General features: G+C 41.8%; 1 protein-coding gene across 7 annotated transcripts in view; it reads right to left on the reverse strand.

Annotated features, from left to right (window-relative positions):
• DYM (dymeclin) overlaps window positions 1–22,988 on the reverse strand; it is a 105,785-nt gene that overhangs the window by 81,855 nt on the left and 942 nt on the right. For 5 of the 7 annotated variants that reach the window (XM_080572224.1, XM_080572225.1, XM_080572223.1 and 2 more), the window contains exons 2-6: window positions 18,991–19,063; window positions 15,755–15,932; window positions 6,894–6,946; window positions 6,275–6,368; window positions 4,915–5,048 (exon numbers count right to left, since the gene is read on the reverse strand). In XM_080572224.1, the coding sequence (XP_080428350.1) occupies window positions 4,915–5,048; window positions 6,275–6,368; window positions 6,894–6,946; window positions 15,755–15,894 (421 nt within the window). In that variant the 5' untranslated portion in view covers window positions 15,895–15,932; window positions 18,991–19,063. Of the gene's footprint in view, window positions 1–4,914; window positions 5,049–6,274; window positions 6,369–6,893; window positions 6,947–15,754; window positions 15,933–16,042; window positions 17,497–18,990; window positions 19,064–21,431; window positions 21,560–22,988 lie in introns of those variants that run through there. The other 2 variants (XM_080572226.1, XM_080572227.1) reach the window with 2 other exon arrangements.

Raw genomic sequence — 22,988 nt, forward strand, 5'->3', positions numbered from 1 at the left:
CAAGTAAAGATTCACGAACGTCCAGAGTGTGTTTTAAAAGTGTAAAAATTATTCTCAGCTGATTTACTATGCGACTAAAATTCATGGGATGATCAGAAATTATTTTAAAGCTACAACTATTCGAAGCAACAAAACTGGTAGTGTTTTAAATCAGCACTGCAGTTTTTAAAAACAACTGGAACAGAAGATACGCAGGAGTTCCTTGCCAGAGGAAAAAGTTCATTAAGCCATTTGAAGATGGTATATAATAACAAATAATAGAAGATACATCCCTTGGCTCAGAAGGATTTTTTTATGCTTTCTAAATGAAATAAGATGATACACATGACACAAAAGTGAAGGGTTTTATGGTGCGGAACGCCTAAGGGCACAGTTTTTCCTTCTGCGTTGCCAAACAGGCATTACAGCACAATGATCACACAAACGCTCGTTGACGTTGTATTTTCAGATAAATAGGTCGCGCAATAAACACTGCACTATAGCCAGGTTATGGCAGTGTCACTCCGTTTAACCCAGGCTGCTCTGAATTCCAACACTCAATTTTAAGAAGCACACTAGGGGGAATATTCACAATAAAGCAGAAATTATTTCTTTCCACAATTGGTTTATTAAAATCGCATTAACAATTGTCACCTAATGAACTGCGCATTCTAAAGGAAATCAGGTTTTTATCACGGAAACATGGTTTCCTTTATATAGAATCCCCCATGAGTAATACAATGCAGCTCCTGTTAGTAAAAAAAAATGAGAACTGCGAGGAGCATTTAACCTTAGACAGAAAACACAGCCAAATAACGAAGCCCGGAGAACGGATTCTAAAGCAACTTGAAGGTGACACTTTTCCAAAGTTTTATGAATCTAAAAAAACGCTTACAGAACACGACCGAGTTCCCAAAAGGTATCTATTTCTTTTTTCCTCTTGATAGCTGAGGAAAGAGAGGAGAAGAAAAAGGACGGCAAAACGTAACGAGTGCATTTTGGTAGTATTGCTTCCACCGTGCTCCATACACAACTCGTTTGAAGGCTGCAAGCAACGCTACCTAAGTATCAGAGGGCTTTCCCCCACACTTTATACTCAAAATAAAGCAAGAAAATACTAGGTTGGCACAATCACGTAGAATGGAAGATGTCAGCTTCTCCTGCTGTTCTCAAACTACTATTTTTTTCCCCCCCTAAAAAACTTAATTGCTGTAATCAATGTCATTCAGCTACAATAATTAACGTATCCTTTTCCCCCATTGGGGCGCACGCATTCTTGTTTAATTCTTGTCTTTCCAAGACAATGACACGGATGCATGCCAAATCTATAACGTGAGAGAGGGCTATAAACACAGAACAGAGTGTTTTCCTAAACAACGTCTTTCAATAGCAGGATAAAGACAACACACACAATACTCATTCGCATTAATAGATCGCGTACTTGGATCAAAGACCCACGTAAAGCCTCGGGGGAAAAGAAGTAAAGGGTGAATCTGTCCAGACAAGATTAGAGCACACTTGCACAGAGCAAAAACAAGCACATCTTCTGCATTATCACAATGCAGAAGCAACTGCAAAGACACGTGGTTTTAAAAAAGGCCAGTTATGCATTTTTCACCAGCCATACTTAAGTCCTGGAACACCAAAAGATGAATGGTCTACGTTAGCAAGACTTACTCCAGTCCAATTTAGGATTTATTAATATCACGGATTTTTTAGCTGAAACTAAGATACGATTCAAGTCTATAAGGACTTGCCTACGATCAAAGTTGTGCAATAGCCTCCAAAGTTATATGCAAATTCCCATTTACGGATGAAGTGGTAAAGGTTGCAAATTCCTGGCCTAAGGAACCATCTTAAAAGTGCCAAAAGGAGCAAACTTCTCTTAATGGTCTGTTATTCTGGAAGGGAATCAATAAACAGTGATGTCAATAAACAGTGTTGTAAGCAGGGACTCAGTCCCGTGCAGTTTGTTCTTTAGAAGTTTATAACGGTAGGCTACAACATGCCCTTGCATTTAAAGTTTCTGCAAGGGAAAAACCCCAATAATCACCTTTTATGATACAAAAATCAGTTACAGAGCTTTCTTCTAACCTTAAATACAGTCTAGCAGGGGAAAAGCACAAAGCTGACATTCAGAAAGAGTGAAAGCAATGAACTGCAAAGTCTGGGAGGCGATTCTCCCAGATAAGACAGTTATAAAATGCTACCTAAACAACAGTGGATGCGTCATATATGACAAAACACTTCTCAGTGGCCAGAGACAAGGATGTTTTCCGTAGATCATTACTGTCATACAAATTTCTGCCTGAAATACCGAACGTTACACAGCAGGCACTGATACCGTGACTGCAGAGCGAGCAGATCAACGCGCTGACACTGCAGCTAGGCCCTCTGAGCTAACAGGGGCTACATTTGCACTCAAAGAACGGTACTAGGATGTCATTTAAAATCAGCGGTAGGCACTAGGGTAGATTCCCAGGCTAAAAGGAGAATAAAATGATGCTAATAGTTTGAACAGGGAAACAAACAGCACTACACGGTTTTATGACGAACGGTTACCCTTCTTAGAAGGCTGAGACCGAAGAGTGCACACGAAGTACTAATAAATCGGTATAAACTTCAGAACAAGTTCTGGTTTTCTTGTTTTTAAAGAATGAGATGTATACTCTCGAAAACTACGTTTAAGTACGAAAATAAAAACGAAAACCATTTTTTTCTGCTTAACTTATTAAGCCCTAACACAAGAACATTTCATTACACTCTGTAAATGATACTTTTTGTTTAATGAATTCATGTAGTATATATTAATATATTATATATGATTATATATTATATAATTATTCTGTAATAATTACATATTATAATTCATATAGTATATATTCATATATTTCATATAGTGAAGGCACTGATATATACACTCTATATATTTCAAAAAGGATTTATTTATACATGAAGGATTTATTCAGAACAAAAACTGATGGCTGTGTAAACACAACATGCTACGAACCTCGGTACCTCAAAGAAGGTCTCGAGAATGAACCTCAATACCTTGAAAAAGGTCCCAAGAACGGTCTCCAAGTGGAAATCTGAGGCACAAGAAGCCGGCCTCAGCCCATAGTTGAGCGGGGAAAGCTGATGAGGAACTCGTTTCCTGCCTTCCATCCCCTGCTCTAACAGCAGACCACACGCACAATTCTTCCTAATCAGGAACATCCAGCTCAAAGATAATTGCTAAGTACGTTCGCCATCAATACGCACAAAATTATCACTAATAAATGTCACTGGGAATTACAGTCAAGTGCTACCAAAGATCGTATAAACACGGAGCTACCCCAGGGATAACAGCCACTTTTCACCCTATGCTCTTAGGAACTCCCAGCGTAAGGAATAAAGATTGCTGAGGATCAAGCTAATGAAACATCTCAGCTTTTGCAGCCGTTTTCCTGTGCTACACTGTACCACTGAAGCAAAAAGTGGGATTGTTTTTGGTTCAAACCAGGTGTAAACCCACAGGCAGTCTGCAGTGATACCCTACTCTAAGCGGGCACGACTTTCTAACGCATCAGTTAGCTGACCTCGCTCTCGGAGATCACTCATCACGGTTTAAAGCATTTCAACAAGCAGCACTTAATCTTTTGGCATCAGAAGCCCGATTTCCTCGGAGCAACGGCAGGCGCCAAGGAGTTAAACAGATTTTAATGAACGGTTTTCACTGGTCAATGAGCTATCAGGCGTTCTGCGAACGCGTGCCTTTGCTGGACTGACTGTTGAGGGAAATGCACATTCAGATAATTTTGGTTACTCTTCCACAACCCACTCTGACTGCATCACCACTCTGATACCAGTCCTTTTCTGCCAGACCATTTTTGGCTGCACGCAATAAACACGCAATTACAGACGCAACAGTATCTTTATAACAAAGGGAACGAAATCGAGGTTCCCGTGCCAGCGTTATCCATCACGTGCTCTGTAAGAGCGTCTTCATATGGTGCTACGCAAAGACGCGTGGCAGATAGTGTTAGAGTTTTCTTTCTGCTGTAGTCAAAATGGTATTGACCACATATTCACATTCAGAGGGAAGGTTTTTTCTTTATTTAATCAGATGGTAGCAGGGAAATTGTTTAAATAATACAGCCATTCCCCCCATCCACCTTCTTGTTTTATGCAAAACATTTTTTCCTAGAGAAGCACTTTTTCTTTTTAGACTTCCTGCTTAAATTCACTTCTGTATTTTTCCAATCCCTTTTGTCCATCAGCTAAATTTTAGCTTTTGCCTTCGCAAAGGATCGCTTCCAATCAAAGAGCTGTTATAACCCCAATCATTATTGCTTATAAATAACATGACCAATAATTTTTCATCGAATCATAGATAATCTTTCTTACATGGCCCTTAACCGATCTTACAGTAGTGGTCGAAAAGTAACTACAATTCTCATTTGTTCTCCCCAACCTGTTCAGAGGCCGAAAACCGCCTCCCCTTTCCTCCATTCGAGCTCTGTCACTGCCACTAACAGAACTGCAGTGCCCTGCAGACTCCTCTACTCCCACGTAATAGCACGCCTCGCAAAATAAAGAGGCAAAAGCCAGAGGAAGAGGACCATTACCACATTTTTAACTGGATCAAAATTGCCGTAACTAAGGTAGGTCTACAATGCCTTTTTGAATAACTATTTTTAAAGAATGCCAAATGAAGTCTGGGAATATTTCTGTTAAACGCCTAATTACTTCTAACTCCAAAAAAAGAAGCCAGTTGTAGTATTGCCTTTATATTTTCAACCTCACAGGTTGCCCTGAATAGCGAAAGATGGTGTATGTAGCAATATTATTACTTCATTTCTAGTTTTCAAACAAAGTTTTGGATTCTTACACTAAACAAACTTAAGAACTCGTGACTTACTTGTGGAATATTTATTAGCAATAGCATACACATACCATATGAGCCCGGCGTTTTTTCCTCGTACGTAAAATGAAGTTGCAGTTCCTCTTCTGACATTGTACTGATGAACACTTTCAGCAAACAGCAGATAATGAATAACGCATTGTGAGCCTGCCAAATAAAGAGGTGACTAGAAAGGAAGCAGAAACAAACGGGGATCAGTGACACGTACCTTGCAAACGTGCATCAAAAATCACACGAGACGTGACAGATTAACAAAGGGGGTTCCTATAGCAGAAGCAAGGAAAAGACAGAGAGCTCAAAAACATTAACTGAGATTCCCTGCTACAGCAAATATATTGGAAGTGTATTTAGAAGTAGTATTCTCCCCCAATCCTCAAGATAACAGTTTCATTCCTAAATCTGCACAGTTAATAACATCACAGTTGCCAGAAATACCACCCTTTGAGGAGTTTACCAGAAAAATTAGCATATTTCTAAAGGTTTCTAGATACTGTGAACAATCCACCCAGACATTTGAAAGTATCCTACAGCTTCAACATTAAAGCTACTCTGGCTCTCTGAACCTCAGCACCTCTCCCAACCAAACGTCTTCAGACTTCCGGAGCAGAGCGTAGCAAGATTTTTCCAGGCCAAACACAGATTTTCTTCCCATTTTCGAATGCAAAGGGACTATAGCTTCATTACATTTCCTTGAGTCTCAAAAAGTAACTGCTGGAAAGCCCATACAATAACACATGGTAAAGCTTTTGCTTGAAGCTATGATGCATGATACGACTTGAAAGCAGTGTCTTTATATAGAAGGTTTGTTTTTTTTTTAATGCTCAAACCCAATCCAATTGGAAAATATTCCCGAGCAACTTTATAAATTAAGATTTAGGTAGACATGTGATTTTTAAATATCTCAAAATCAAGCACTTAAGGTTAAATCACTTGAAGAGTATGTGCTCTTATCTGAACCATTACACTTATCATTTAGGAAGGAAATTTCATGCATCACAGTCCTCCTCTTAAATTTTACTGTGTTCCAAGGGGTTGGAGTTCTGAACTATCAACCTGGTAACAGAGAATGTAGGGTCCACCCACAGAAAATTAAGACAAAAACCCCTCAGGACTGCACAAAAGGGAAGGCAGACGTTAGCCCAAAGTCGTATCACTTCTGTAAACAATTACGCCTATGTAACACACAGAACCCAAACATCTTTTTTTTCCCCCAACAATCTATGTGTTATACTTCATGATCTATGCTTGATAAAGTACTAGACGCTTTTGTTTATTTCAAACAATGACTTACGAGAAGTTTTAGTCTGTAAATATGTTAACTAGTAAAGTAGCTAGCAAAAAAGGGAAGGTATAAAAGGTGAAATGGCACACAGCTTTTTTCTGAGTACTTACTTCTGGCATTCTGCTGATATTTTTAATTCTTTGGTTCTAGAAAGAAAGACTTTAATCAATGACCCAAGGTTTCCTGTTCGAGGATTCTTCTCAACTAGATAAGGAATTGCAAAGGTATGATAATTATGTAGCATTAGTAAGTTGAGACATTTGAATTCAGACAGAGTGAAAACAAATTTTAATGCCTTAAATATTTCCACATCAAATACAGCATGGTTTCCCACACAGCTGTTATTTTACTTTTAAGATTCCCCACTACATGCCTTACTACCCCAAGATCATTCTCTAACTGCACTTCTCAGCCTAAATTTAAAATATTCCAAATGTGAAGCCCCATAGCACTTCCTTACCAAGACTCGCATACAGCACAGCAGTTTCCTATCGGGGAAACTGTGCAGGTTTTCACAACTAGCTTTCACCTTCTTGTAACATCATGGATGTTATTTGTATTATCCCTTCCTTTCAGCCCCTGATTAGCTTGGAGGGCAGAGGGAAAGAGAGAGAGAGTAGGGATGGAGTTACTTCATTATTTTAGTCATTTTAAGTTCTACAAAAAAAACAGTTCGTGTTTCTTAATTTTACTGACCAACCACATGGATAAGATGTCACAATTTCTCACCTAAAGACTTGCAGACTGAGATGGTGGCTTCTTCCAAGAGCTTTAAGTCCGCACTAAGAGGAAAAAAAAAAAGGTTACATTAACAATTAGAGTTCCCGCACTTAAAACCGAAAATTCTTTACAAAATAGTAGCAAGCATTGCTATGGAGCACTTCGTCTTAGCCATTTAGCTGATTTACACAGGTATCAAGCAGTAAAATACGAAGCACGTCTTGCAGCTGCAGAAGCACAGCAGCTATTAGAAGAGGAAATGAATATTCGCAAGTGAATTGTCCACCAGTGAGATGATGTCACTCCATCGCTTGTTTCTGCTCTTCTGCCTTTCTGGCTTCGATGCTGCCATGGTTGGTTTGATGCTACTGAAAATGGGCATAGAACTGCAGCCTGCAGAAGAAATTGCTTTGTTTTTAAACACAAAAACTATCTTGTGAAGGAACATCTTTTTAAAAAGCATAAATTCAGAATCCTCACCCTGACATGCAACCTCCCACCAAGGACCACTTTCTGTCAGCCAATGTTACTGTATTACTGCAAGAATCACATCGGATGTACCAAATTTTTCCTAACTTCACTGAATTGCCTGTTGGTATGCCTCAATGAAAACCATCAGCTTAAAAGAGCAATAAAAGCCTAACCCAGAACGTGCCAACAACCACTGGAAGTGAACACCAGCTGTGTCAAACACGTAGAAATATTCATATACTTCTATCTCTGCAAACATACCAGTACAAAGTAACTGATCCTCAATGAGGAAACAAAAGAATAAATGGGAATAAAAGTATGTTTTTCCTTAACAGCACACATTAAAAGCTAGAAGCCAAGTTTCTTCTCTGTGAGTTTGGTGCTTTCAATATGACAAGCAGCACTGAAATTTACTGATACGTGATACAATATAAAGCTGACTGATTCTGCGCTTCTCCAGATCTCTTATGCCACTTTGCTTGTTAAGAAATTAACTCAAATACAGTTAAGTTTCCCAACTCACTTTTCAAAACAGCTTAAAAAAAAAAAAAAAAAAACAAGCTTTTCCGAAACAACGAAACACGCGTGCAATGATGGATTTCATCAGAAAATTATTACACGAGGCCCAGTAGATGAATGAACCCTCGAATGTTCAGCCAATGCCTCAATAAAAGCAGCTACCAGAGAGGTACAACTGAATCTGGTAGGTAAACAGTGAAATGTCAGAACGAAATCATCTTTCAGTGGGGAAAAAATTCTCGTGCGCTTCTAAGTGTATCTTATCCTCTCCAAGGTCAAAATGACTCTGGCCTAAGCAAACTGTTTCAATTTCTTACCTACACCAGTTACAAACTGCTCCTCTTCGTTCTGCACACTACTTTCAGGCCTCCGACAGAACATTTCACTTATTTCAGTAAAAGAAGGTGTTAAAAAGAATGAATCCCTAAGAAAAAATTAGTCGGGGGTGGACACGTGTTCTCCAGTTCTTGGGCTGACTCTCCTCTCCCGCTCACCCTCAATTCAAAGAGGCCACGATAAAATTTAGGAGGTTTCATTCAACTCGGTGTCGTGGCCTCCACACAAGCATTCTTCTCATACAAAAATATTGCAGGAACTTAATACCGCCATAATCAGATTGCCAAAATTGCTGTTGCTTCCTAAGCATTAGTTTGATTTCTGATGAGTAACCTGTGCCCGGATTCGAGGACTAGAAGAGGTAAGGATAGGGGTAGGAACAGGAACTGAAAGAAGGATTTCTGAGCTTTTCAATAGGAAATACTTCAAGAAAGAAACAAATCATTTTTTTAAAAAATTTTAAGATGCCTGCAAATTATCTTGTATATCAGACTAATTTATTGCATAGGGAGCTGAAAGCACAAGACAGCTCTTCACCTACAGCTGAAGGTCTTAAGACAATTTTGCATTATGCAGAGAGGCTTTTTAAATATCAAACACCAGCATTCTTTCCTCCTTTACTAATTGTTTCGAAACAGAAGTTTCGGAAAGAGCAAACTGTTACACGCTTCCGTATTTTTAACAACATCAAAATTAGTCTCAAAGGTGGTCTCGTTTGCAGCACTAAAAACGTGCGGAGCAATCAAAAGAAAACGGTATAGAAGCAGAACCCCTCATCAACAACTTCTGACAATGGTGTTTGCTAGGTCTGGATGAAAAGGATTTTTATTTTTTGACTTCTACTTTGTCCAGCTGGCCACTTGTCGTCAGGATGTCTTCCTTCCCTACTGCTGAAAAGGCGGATGAACTTTATACTGGACACCAACCCGCTACAGAGTTCTTAGATCCTGAATAATCTTAATCCAACAAAAACCGATCCAACTCCCATTATCCAAAGATGCTAGGGACTTCTGTAATACAGCCTGAGTGATTATTGTAATTGCTTCGGGATTTAAACTGTAGATGTAGGCCCTAATCTTTTAATTACATTTCATTTTTCCCTAATTTCTAAGCATTTAGGTTTTAAAATAAAGCATTCTTCCAAGCGTTGCTTTTTTCCCCCCTCCAAGTTATTCAAAGACACACAACCCTCAAACAATTCAGCGAGAAATTCAGAACTTCAAAGTAAGCGACTGAGCGATTCTTTTTCCCTAACAAAACCAAAATGAAGTTTAATGCTTATAAACCACCCCACTCTCCCTCATTCATGTAACAAGAGTACAGACCCGAATCTTGCCGCCCTGAATAGCGGGCAACAACATCTGCAAAGTTGCAGTTCGAGTATTAGAAACGCCTAGGGAGAGGGAACTACGGAACACCGCCCCAACACATGTATGCACACAGAATAATGTCCTTACACCCAACAGAGTTAATACTCTTGCTAATTGTTAGACCTCCAAGGATAAATTCATGGAGAGAGTACACTGGGTGTGGGAAGGGCACAAAAAAATACCAGCCCATTTGCAGGTACCTGGGGCAAAGCTTCGCGCTAGCTTGGAAGCGGTTTTCATTAACTCAGGCAGGAAAGAAAAGCGAGAGGCCTGGAAAAAGCCGTCTGCGTGGTTTTTGTGTGTGCCGTGAACACACGAGATACATTATATTAACGCTCAGGTGGAAAATGCCAGAGCCAAGATTCATAAAGCGGCACAAAAGAAACGCCGCAACCAGCTACGGCGTTGACTTTTCTCTACAGTCCCTGCGGAGATGACATTTGCTTAATGAATGAATATAAAACTGGAAACCCAACCCTGAAACATCCCTCCTTCCATTAATCCACAGAGAGGCGCTGGCAGCATTCAAGCTGCTTTTCAGCAGTAACACCAAGAGCAAGCACTAACGGAGTGAGGGAGCGAAGCTCTTCCACCGCGCTGATCCCAAACAAAAATTGCAGTTCTCTCTGAAAGCCCTCACCCGAGGAACCGGGACTGCCTCGTGGATGCGCAATGTACGTGTAAATGCGTGCGTATAAACGTGCGCTTACACGGAGATCACTGTTTGGGACAAAAACATCTAAAACGCATTAAACCGATCTTCGATACGTTACGCTTGATGGCCACGAAGTAACTATGGGAGGATCCGGTACGGAGAGAACGACTTTTTAGAAAAGAAAGGGAAGCTATGCCACGCATTTTCTGCTCTGCAACTTCATCTTCCAAATCCTGAGAAAATAAAATTACACTTTTTCAAAACTGACATTAAGCTTCTGAAGCACAGCATTCCCTAGGACGCGATTACAGAAGAGATTGATTTGGGCTGGAAGAGTAAAACATCACCTGGTCTATGAGAACAATCAGCACATGCCCAACGAGCTTCTCTTAAAAAAGAAGATTAGTTTCTAGCAATAAACAAGCAAACGAAGTGAACTCTTGCTCTGCTTCATGGTACCTCTGAGCATTACGACCCAGGCACCCCAGCTGCAGGCCCTAAGGGACGCTGGTTTAGTGACGGGACCCCAGCAGGTCAGGTCGATGGTTGAACTAGAAGATCTTGCAGGTTTTTTCCAACCTAAATGATTCACATAAATGCCATTTGGGGATTTGATGCACTTACCCTCGGACATAAAGGAACGGAAACAAGCGCAAAGATTGCCCTTTTGTATTTCAGAAGAGCGTTTGGAAAACATGAAACAAAAATTAGTAGTTATCGTATGTTTAGGCAGCAATTACGGACCAAGTAAAACAATACTGAAACAGTATTTAAACAGCATGTATTCTCTTCTGTCCTGCTAAAATCACTCTTCTTTTGTTTAATAACCAATCTCATGTCAAGTTTTCTATTTTGTTGGCACTTACATTTACTTAGAATACAAGAAGTTCATCAGCAGGTTATTTTTTTGTGAAGGTGGGGAAGAATGGTAAATTAGGCAGCCTACTGCTCAAAAAAAAAGAAAAATCAGTTTTCACTGACAACGTATTTATATTTCTGGCTCCATCCTACCAGAAAGCCAGATTCTGTGACAGCTGTTCTGGCATATAGTGTAAAAAAAAAAAAAAGAAACATTAATTCCAAAAGAGAAGGAGGGAAAAAAAATAATAATCGGTGGAGTTAATTCAGAGTGGCTGAATCTGTTTCAGTCGCTTGACTTGAAATTTACCAACACTCAGTCCCCACAGACTGCAGCAAAAACTGCAGCTAATAAGAGACGGAGCAAGTGGCTTCCCGGCAGTTATCTTTGAAGCATATGGTTTTACCTGCTTTCATTTTAAAGGCATCACGATGCAAGAGGCTTTAAAGCAGCAGTGGCTACCGTTTTAGAACATCTCTGCTTAGCAAGCCGTAGACAGACAGTGACACCTACCAGACCCAAACCGGAGTTGACAGCCACCCCCTCTGAAAGAGGAAGAAAAAAAGGGGGGGGGGGGGGGGGGCAGCTTTCCTGACAGTTTTTTCCTCGCCATTGAATACAAAAAAAAAAACAACAGCAGAATCAGCCCACTCAGTAAATTCATACTGTGGGAATGCTGACTTTAATGGACTATTCAGAGGAAAGACGTCAGAGAATAAAAAGCTGCACGTAACTTATTGTCCCAATTTCTAAACACATCATATTAAGGCAACATAAAAAGTTGCTCGTTTTTATGTCTTCTCCATTAAAGGATCGTGCACGGTATTCTTTAACCAGCCGCTCATTAAGAACTCCAGGGAAGGAACAAAGCGGAACAGTAAATATTAAGCACATGATTTTCAGCAAGCTCCACGTTAGTTAACTCCGTTTGAAGTCTTCCACCATAAAAGCGTTGTAACTAACAACACTGCTAAGGAGGAGGTTGCGTTTTACAGGAGATTTCTCAGGAGATTTTTTTGCAGCAGGTATTCTGCCTGCTCAGTAGTCATGACCTGCTACACAGCTGTTGGAGCTTTCCCAAAGAGGAGATTACAACGCACCTTGCACAATGAAAAGCACAAAGCAACCTTACACAAAACTAGTAGCTTCTACTTCTACTATCACTTAGGCATGTCTTACTTACCTCCTACCACTCCTAAATTGTGTTGGGCAGGTAAAGCCACAGGGACCTGATCCCCAAGACTTGCTCAGGCTGTCACAATCGCTCACGCGGGGGCGTTACGGGCAGCGAGCAGGGATCCACTTGCAGCTTGTCTTTTTTGGTTACTAAAGGCTGATTCACAACGAGCATTTGTGAGCACGCAAACCGGAATTAGTGCCACTAACTCTTTAAGACTCCCTCTTAATACTTTGCTTAAACGTTAAGAAAAATCAACTTTATGCTGGGAAGAACAAAAGGCCCAGCAAAGCAGCACTTGATGCTCGCAGCAGACAGTTCTGCTCTGACCACACGCTTTCACGCTATGCTGTTTTCCAGACAAATTCCGGATTCAACTCACAGAAGATCCTTCTAAACATTGGAAGGGGCAGTGCGAGGGCAGACCCACAGAAATGCTGAAGGGCTACTGTGTGGGCAAGAGTTATCTTGCATCAGGATTGCCAACGCAGCAACTGTGAAGTCACCAGTACCGGTATTTGGCAAACTATGCACCTGCGAACCACCGTGTGTTCATCCGAAAGGCAGATCAGGAAGTTAACTGAGCCAAAAAAAGAAACCCAGTGAAGCCATTGTGTATGCAGATCTCTTTCTTTGTATGTTCTCCTTGAACACTCTCATTTACTAAGCCATCAGGTAGGGGTGGGGAGAGAAAGCAAAAGAAAGCAGGAAAATGAAAAAAAAAATAATGGATGAATGGAGGGAGAAATCAACTAAACTGAAAGGGGAAAAAGGCAGGAGAGTAAAATGACAGCGAAAGAAAAGAGCACAGAGTGCTGAAACAAGCAGAGCACAAAAAAAAGACACAGAAGCAGTGCCATTAAAAGATCAGACAGGATATCGTGCCTCCATCTTTCTCAGAGTAGAAGCCCTGTAAATCACCAACTCTCAAGCCCAGGTCTTGAGCTTCTGAGTCGGGGGATTAAACAAATAATGAGGAAGATCCAATCCAGTATGGCAGCCCAGAAGATCTTCCTTTAGCAGCTGCAATCAGCAGGTACTTGGACTAATTTGGAACGGAGACGAAGGAAAACTGCCTAAGAGATTCCAAACAGTGTCTTTCAAGCGTTGGTAGATCGGTGGCTAAGGCGTTGTGTTTCTTTCCTGGGTCCCACAAGTGAATAATTACTGAACGTATTATGGCAGATACTCACCATATCGAACAGCAGAAGTAGGGGATTGTATCAGTCTCATCTTTGCAAAAAAAGATGAGGAAGTAAGACACGGGTTTTACTCTAGAGTCACCACAAATGATCCTCCGTGAAAACAAAACAGCACTTACACGGCTCCCTATCGCATTTGCAAGCAATCACCTACTATAAACAGGCTAATTTTGCTACAGACTAGTGGGAAAACTAGAACGTGAAAAGAGTAGAAAACGAAAAAGAGTAGAAAACTTTAAATTCTGTCTTGACAGGTGAAAACTGGCTCCTTTCCACAACAAAGACAAGCACCTTGCTCCTGTCACAAGTATGACCTACACTCAAACCTCATTAAAACAAAACAGAGTTCACTTGATATTCCACAAGCTTTCCATCTCTAAAATGAACACTGACCTCTGTTGTTCTGTTCCTGCAGGCAAGGTTATCTGATTTAGCCAACGTCGTCTGACATCATTTGTCAAACGGTTCTCTCAGGTAGATGCCACTCCACGGGAAATTTCAGCTTCCTTCCAATTAAGCTGGACAAAAGATGTCTCTAAAAATACATCTCTTCCAGCTGCCAGGCAAGAGCACCATCTGGTGTTCAGCTAATTAAACTCTCAACCTGCTTTTGGATAAAGCTGTTTGTTGTTTTTTTAATATTTTTTCTTTTTTTTTTTTAAACAAACTCATCTTGCACCAGATCTGACACGAGGAAATAGGCACGAAAAATTTATAAATCAAGCTATGAAAGACTTCTTTACTTCAGTGGGAAGTTCTTTACTTCTTTACTTCCCCCTAAAAGCCCCGATGCAGCGATACATGACTACTTAGAGCACTGTCCATCTTGTCACAGGTGGGCTCTAAACAATTCTTGCTTCCTCAGAGAACTCAGAGAAAGCAACGTTCCCCATCCACTGCCAAATATGTACCACCCTTTACAAGCTTTACAACACTTGGATGTTTTCTTGCTAACTTCTGGCTATTCTCATGACACAGAAGCCAAAATCCTTCCCTCTCCTCCACCATTACAAAAATAGAGGGTAGTAAATGCTGCTCAGATGTTTACCTTGACCATTTTCCCTCCCAGTTGTCTGACCTAAAATTATAGGGACACTAATGCAAGCAGGATAGATTGTCTGCCAGATTTACCAATTGCTATGAAAATAACCGTGTTTTTTTGTCTTTCAGAAGCTACCGTGCTCAGCATCCAAGACACAGCACAGAGGTAAGTCGTATAACATGTAAACTACCCCACTACAAATTTCATTTCATCCTTTTTACAATCACTAATTTATAAGAAATACTCAAGAGCTCAGGGTAGTCAGAAGTCTGCACCAGTTTTACCCCTTCTTTAAAAGATCTTTGATTTTCGTTCACTTAGACAGGAGCTCTGCTTTAAGAAATAACTGAAAGATGACAATAACACCGGCTAGAACAGTTCTCAAATATATTTTCAATTGATTAAAGATTATAACTGGTCCCTATTTTAGCAGTAACACATACCGGCCTATTTACACCTGTTATAAGTGCGTTTAGACAGTTAAGAACCTTTGCTGAAAAGCTAAGCACTTCACAAGGAAGTACTGCTAACAATAAAGGGTTTAAATAAGACATTTACCTGACAGAGAAGTATCGGGTCACACCATAAATTGTAAAAATAGATGAAGCATTCCAGACAGTTCTTTTCAGACTGATAATTCATATGCAGGACAATGGACATGGGTTAAAATGAGTCTGAACACATGTTTTTTTATTTCCGTACACGTGCTATGGAGAGCACGTTCCGTTTATTGCCACATCATTCGCTAGAGTGGTAAGATGTGCAAAACTGCCAAACTTCCTTTAAATTGTAAAAGAGGAGGGAAAAAAAGACAGAGACTAAGGAACTCAACAGCTAACCTACAATTAAGCCACAGGAGATGTACAATTTGCTGTAAGTTCCTCTGAACATCACGCGTTGGATTCTTCGGGAGCTGCAGAAACACCGGAGGCTTACCCAGAAAGAATCACCCCAAAACAAACAAAAAATCCTCCCCAACACTACAGACCTAACTTTTGATTTTTTTTCTGGCTAGCAGGGGGAATGAATCGCAAGTACAGCTATGAGGACAAAAGGAACTCACAAGAACAAAAAACACGCTGTAAATGGATCCCCAAAATCAGAAAAACCGTATTTTATATGGACATTTATTCCCTTGCTACCTAAAACAGGAATTAAAAAAAATACCCATTTGTTTTCAGACTTGTCACTTTTATAAATATACCACAAGGTTTAGTTCTTTCACAGGCACCATCTTACCTGTTTGTTGGCGTAGTAAAGCTAAAAGACAGCAGCTGATTCCAGAAGGGGTCATTCTCGGAGATAGGCTCGGCTCCTGACAACTTTTTCAGGTATTCGTTTTCCGGAAGCTCGCTGATGCTGCTGCTATTTGCTCCCATCTTCTTCACTTGGCAAATCACCTTCTAAATCTTCATTTCTTAAAAAAAAAAATAAAGAAAATAAAGAAAAAAAATATTTACAACCTTCGGTACAAATAAGATCTGCATATTCCTTAAACCAGGGATCCATAAGGCTTTGGTTCACTACCTCAAGGAGTTACTGAAAAGTAGAAAACAGAGGCACATAGGAAGGCATTAAAAATACTTTCTTTCAACAAACTTAGGTCTACATCACCTCCATCTAGAAAGTTACCATGCTATACACTTCATAATGCATGTAATGTAGGAAAAACCCAAGTGACAGTGTCACAGTTGTATCGATATTAAAGTGGGGAAAACGGCAAGAAATCCACAATTCAAATCGCAGAGAGACTCCTGCTCTGCCACAACTAAAACATCCGTGTGTTATCAACATTCTTCTCATCCTAAACCCAAAACACAGCACCCTGCCAGCTACTCGGAGGAAAATTAACTCTGTCCTAGCTGAAACCAGGACATAAGGTGACAAGCTCTTCAAAAAACGTGTTCTCCAGCTGAATATGCAGAGAGAGGTAGAGGCAAATGCCTACTGCTGTCAAGAAAGGGAGCTGGTCACGCAGCAGATTCCTGCATACCATCAGGGATCTACACCTTAAAGACCCCCTACCTCCTCCACATTAAGCCCAACTGTTGCCGCCACTGCACAGATATCCCGAACTGATTGAGGAAAGGTGCTACCAACCATACGGGAACCTCCTGAACTTTGTGAAGTAACGTGGTTGGTTGCAGTCGACTACTTCAAGGAGTAAGAACAGGAACGGGTATAGCAGAAGACGCAAGCTGCTTCCCAGAAGCAACTCTTGGTCTCAGCGAAGATGCAGGATCAAGTATCGCTCTAGTAGTAATCCGCTGAGACTCACCATCTGCGCAGGAGCAGCTAATTCCAGAAAAGACAACTCTCGTTTGCAAAAACTCATTTTGCAAACTCTCATTTTGCAAAAAAAGCTCTGAAGACGCTACCTGTAACAGCTGCAGAAGCCATTTTGTCACGGGGACCACCTGCAGGAAGGGAAATTTAAGTGGTCTAGGAGCGCAAGTGTAAGATCCTGCCGGGGAATTCTGCAGAGAAGCACTGAAGGATTCTAAGACGTCATGAGCTTAAAAGGATTTCCAGAACCCTGGCTGAACGTTTACTCCTAGAACAGAACGGATGCATCTTACCTGAATACAAATTTTGCCACTTCAAAGGAAAAGCGCAAGGCTCAGTGTGTACCACCTTTGAAATAAAGCCAATAAAAAGCTAGAGAATAAAGCAGAGACAGAATTGCGTAATACGAGGATACTGGATCATCATTTAAAAGTAGAAGAACTGAGGTTCAGGTTGTACGTAGACATCTCAGCCCCACCATCTATTTTACACGTGCCCAGCTGCAACTACTACAGCAACAACTACCTATTTTGGCTTGGGTCCCTTCCCCGCACCTTTAAATGGCTGAACGTTTCAGCTCTTATTTCTTGGAGTTCAGACAGTGCAGCATGCCCTCAATCTTTGCCCTTTCTCCTAAGGTGAGCCACTCCACCCTTGTTCTTATACTCAGGGGCAGCTCCCGAAGTCTCCCCATTTAACTCTCTTCCAGAGCACTAAAAGCGAAGGCAACAACTTCCAAGCTCGTTCTTGCAAAAAAAAAAAGCTGGCATACTTTCCAGATTTTCTGCAGAGCCCCAGGAGATTAAGTTCTGTTGACACAAATCCCCCCCAGACAAACAGTCCTTGTAAAGCAAGCTTTAACAAAATATTTATTGTCCGTTTTCAGATTCGAATTCCTATTTCCCAGCGACCGTGACTGAAGCCATAGCTCTTCAAGTAACGCAGCAAGTCGCTGGCTGGAGCACCCTGCGGACTCCCCTGGGGCCCTACAGCCCAGCTGACTTCTCCGAACAGACTGACGGTTGGTCAGTAACTGGAGCACAAATTACCACAGTCGTTTTAAAATTTACCTAATCCTCACTTACCCGTGATTTTCCCCACACCTGACTTGCGTAACAGCCCCCACTGGCTCTTAGATCCAACCCAAACACACTAAATAAATGCATGGTTCTTTGGCAAAAAAAAAGTTACGCTTCTCTTCAAAAGCGATTCATTTGTTTGCTCAAAAAAATATAGAAACTATTTATTAGCAAGTCGTTTAGTTCAATACGGTATTATTACCACTACCAGTAACAGCTCTTGTTCCTAAACAAGCTGGGAACACCCCCAAAGGGCCATAACCCGGTCTGCGTCACGCTGTAGCACGTCCAACATCTGTTCGGTGACTGAACTTGGCTCCACCACGAGAAGCAGACGCTTCAGACCGAATGCAAGAGGTGGCTTTGCGCATCGGGACCCACCCCAATCCCAAACAGCTAGGGGTACACGTAAACCTTATGTCCACTGACCTTATAAAGGACTTGAACGTTAATTATTAACAGTGGTTACAAGAGTGTCATTTTCCCCTCTTCAAGTTAAAAGCAGTTCAGCAACACACAGGATGCCTCATCACAACTTGGCGCCCACCAAATCTCCCTTTGTCCTTTCGCACGAACGAAAACAGCGTTGCACAAAAATTTGAGCTTCGACACAGCGGCAGCTTCCAAGAACAAATGGAGGTACGGTACGTGCGCCGTTGAACTCGGGGAAAAGCTCGTCACACCCTCTACACCTTCTGTTTGAACAGTTTTAGTACCGTAATTATAGGTCCAATATTAAGTCCCAGCTGGTCTCACAACTTGGACATTTTACTAATCCAGCCAGTAAAGCTGGCTTAGAGCAAAGCAGTTCCCCCTTCCCACTCCCAAAGCAGTCCCCCCTTCCAGAATCTGCAGGAAGCCTGAAAAATACGTACACAGATAAAAATATAGCTATCAATATATCTATATATAGCAAAATATAAATATATATACATTATAAAGTGCTTGTTTTAAAATATAAGAAATGGTCATACAGACAACTTTGGGGCAACCTAGTCTCTTGGCTGGGGCTTGAATACAACCTCAGGAAAATAAATTAAGAGCTGACGCTATCACACGTTGAAAAACCTAAAAAGAAATCCAATTCCACGCAATAAATACTTGGCTTACCTTTACAATTTGCTGCTTTCTCGACTGATACAAACGGCCATCGTTTTCCTTTCAGCCAAAGTAGCCAGAATCGCTGCAAAGGCAAGAACACGAGATGTCACGCTGCATATTCGAGTACCAAGGAAGCTGACGCACTGTCTAATTCGTGTTTGCATCCAAGAACCGAGCATTTCAGACCCCATTTTACCCATGAGATGTTAAAACGTCCCACAAAATCCTAACACAGAGCATCACAGAAGACTTCGGAACAGGAGGTACTATTTAGCTCCAACATTTGAATTCCGCTACGCACACAACATCTTTGGATTCTCTCTACTCCTTCACGTTACAGTAAGATTTATACCTACAGTCAAATCTTTGCGGACTAAACATCACACGCAATGTTTATCTGCAAAACTTACGAGCAGAGATTGCACCCATGGATCATGAACAAACACTCTAAAGCCTCATTTATTCCTCAGAGATGAATATTCACGTGCAGGATCGGAGCCTAACGCTTCTAGATGTCCTCTGAGCGCATCAATTCTCACCTCCAAACTCTGCAAATTCACCCTCACTGGCTATTTTTTCCATCCTCCGGACAATCTGGTTTCTCAGGGAGCAGCCTGGAAGTTGATCGGAGCGGACGCCGAAGTCAGCGGCCTGAAGCAGCTGCACAGCCCTGAAGGTTGCTCCTGGGAAGCGTCTGCTGAACGTGTTTCATCCTGGTCTACCAGGACATGAAAGTTCAAGTCGACCAGAAGCCCTGCTTTTTTTTTTGTTGTCTTTATTAAGAACCTCAACTTGCTGCTCTCAGCAAACCACTTGGTTTTTTACGCGGCGCTCTGGGCCATGAAAACGCTCCAAATAAAAACACGTGGCTTCAGAAACGATGTCGCCTGTTTCTCCAAGTATACCTAATAATCAAAACGCTCCTATTAATTGTCTTCAGTCTGCTGCTAGAACTACCAGCAGCGTCTATCAATTTTCCAGGCAGGCATTTCAAGAGGAAAGTCAAACGGGAACCCACCCAAAGCTTCGAAGGTGCTGAAGAAGGACTGAGAGATCTTCACCGTAGAAATTCACGTCGATTCTGTTGAACTAGAACTGGAATTTCAGCAGCCAAACTGGTTTCTCTCAACTACACAGTCCTTTTCTGCCCACGTCCAGAAAACAAGCTCACCGACGAGGCAGGAGACCTCATAACCCAAGTCACAGTTAAGTCAGCCCTCCAAAGCGTTTGTATATCTGAAAGCAAGTGGCAGAAACGTGACAGAGTTCCCTTACTAAGGACGGTTTTGCAGCCTGCCTGGCACATTAAGCGCCAGCTCTCCTGCGCTGCTCGGAGAATAGTTTGGGGGGAAGTTTTGGTGCCAGCGGGGCTGAAAAAAAAAAGCGAGAAGCAAGATTTGCTCTTCAAAGCCAAAAAGCAATTCCACAAAGATTTCACTAAATACCAAAAGATCGTTCCCAGATTGCAATCAAGCCATTACCGTGATTTCACCTTCCCTCATCTACCACGCACTTAAAACCGACGGCAGGGAGATTTTAGGATCTAAACTAGATTTTAGGATCCATACCTGTCCCAGCACCTCGGGACAGGCATACTTTTGGGCAGCGAGAAGAAACAACACCGTTACGAAGCGGAATGCTCAGCTGCAAGAAAAGAAAAGCGCATCTGAAATTCTTTAAGAGCAATTTATCCGAGTTGCCCACCGCTTGCTTTGCCGGATAAACAAACAGCAACTTCTCTGTTCCTCCTGTTCAGTAACTTGTTCTAGCGCCTTCCTCTTCTGGAGCACGAGCCTGAACCAAGCAGCACTGACGCGACGTTTTTGTGATCCTTCCCGTCTTACTGAGGGTTGAAAAGCCTGGAACAGCAGTAGCAGAAGTGATGCATCTTGAGAGATTTGCTGCAGGTAAAGGAGGCCCTCGTAGGGAAGGCAAGAGCAGCTGAAAACTTGTCCCCACGCTGTGCTTTCTGCTCCAGCTCCTCTCCCACGTGCGTTTTCTGGGGGAGTCAATCTTCAATAAAAGCCTAATCCCGAAGAGCACACGCTGCTTGCTTCGCATCTCACCCGCGGGACAGTCGTTCTGCTCACTGCTAAAGGAGGGATTGCTCAAGGCCTTCTTGGTTAGGAGGAATATTTCAAGCAGAGGCATCTGAATGCAGGGGAGTCCAGACACCGGAATAAGTGATCGAACCGCTCAGTGAGAGATGCTATAAATCACCCTCACCCTTGCCCTTTCATCCTAATACCAGAGTTTGCCGACTTTTAATAAAATATTGAGAAAATTCTGACTATCAAGCTCGCTTCTCAACTCCTACATAATTCCCGACCTAACTTTTTATTAAATAATTACTTCATCACGCCTACAAAGCTGAGGGTAGAATGACAGCGTCAGGTTTCGAAGCGCATCCTTCCGCAGAGGGAAGGCGCGGGGGCAGTAAGAAACGTTACCTCTGTGAGAAAGCTTTCAAGAAGCAATGATTCAAACATTAATTCTGCTCTTCGCCTTGGACGGGTACTTCTTTTTGTTTGCCCTCACCAGTGAGACTCCTGCTGCTTGCACTAGAGGCGTACTGGAACTATAAAATTAGGAGAACAAATATAACTTTCAGCAAGAGTATTGTGGAAGACAGAGCTTAAAAAACAAAAAATACAAAGAACAAGCACATCCTATCACATTCTGGCTTAGAATATACTGCTTATCTGCACCAGTACCAATGTTACTGTTCTTCCAGCGGCTGGAAAGAGTTTTATTACCACAAAGAGAACAACAGCTTTCAAAAGCACAATTTTACACTAACTCCCTGATAAGCTATAACGGATCGTAGTGCTGGAAATTTTCTTCCATACAAAAAAAATGTTTGATTATTCCTGATGATTACTTCCCCCCTTTTTCCTACCCAGTGAACCTACCTAAAATATCAATTTATATGGTAATAACTGACTGAATTCCTAATTAAAATGGGCAAGGGGGCTAAATGTCACAAAAGCCATGCTAAACCTACACGTCTCAGTCATCCAAATAGCTACATGCTTGGCATAGCTATAACACAGTTTTTCCTGGGTTCTATGGAATTAAAAAGCTTCACAGTTTAACGTCAGCTGCTGGGTGGAGATAACACACAGCCTATTTCAGAGTCATTTCAGAATCACTGAATATCCCGAGTCGGAAGGAACATCAAGTCCACTCCAGGCTCCACGCAGGACCCCCCAAAACCGAACCCTTTGTCTGAACGCGGTGTCCAAATGCTTCTTGAACTCCAGCAGCTCGGTGCTGTGCCCACTGCCCTTTTGGCCACCGGGGCACGTCGTCCACTTGTCCCGAAGCTCGCCATCAACCAAAACCCCAGATCCTGCGGGGCTGCTCTCCAGCCCCTTGTCCCCCAGTCTGCATGCACTGGCCCAGGCGCAGAACCCAGGAGTTGCTCTCCGATTTCTTACGACTGCCCAGTGCTTTAATCAATCAAGATGATCTATTATTTCGTTATGAAGAGGACACGAAGATCACAATTGCACACGTGTAACATATTCTCCGTATTTCACACTGACGCAACTACAACTTGTCTATCGACCACAGCGGTGTTTCAGAAAGAAAAATTCGGCTACCTTTTAAGCTTCAGAAAGATGCTTAGACATCATTAAAAAGGACTGCAATTTTTTTGATACTTATGTATCTCAGAGGCTACACAATTATTTTGGCATCTGTGCTCTCCCGCAATTGGGCATTACACACGTTTTCACAACAGCTTTAAATGTTTCCCACAACCAGAAACCTACCTCCAGCACAAAAGACGCACGTAGTGCAGAAAGCCAAATGTGTTTTGCATGTATACGTAATTTTATACTGCCCTACGCATCACGATTTATATCCCCTCTCCAGGGTCTACTGCGAATGAAACTACACCGCCAAGCTGTGTAATTACCAGCAGGTACAATAGGCTTCCCACCCTGGAGAATACACGGTGAGGAAATACCATTACCACCTTTACCCGTCCTCTTTGACAGCAG

This window comes from Anser brachyrhynchus, assembly GCF_964034855.1.
Source record: "Anser brachyrhynchus genome assembly, chromosome: W".
Taxonomy (NCBI): domain Eukaryota; kingdom Metazoa; phylum Chordata; class Aves; order Anseriformes; family Anatidae; genus Anser; species Anser brachyrhynchus.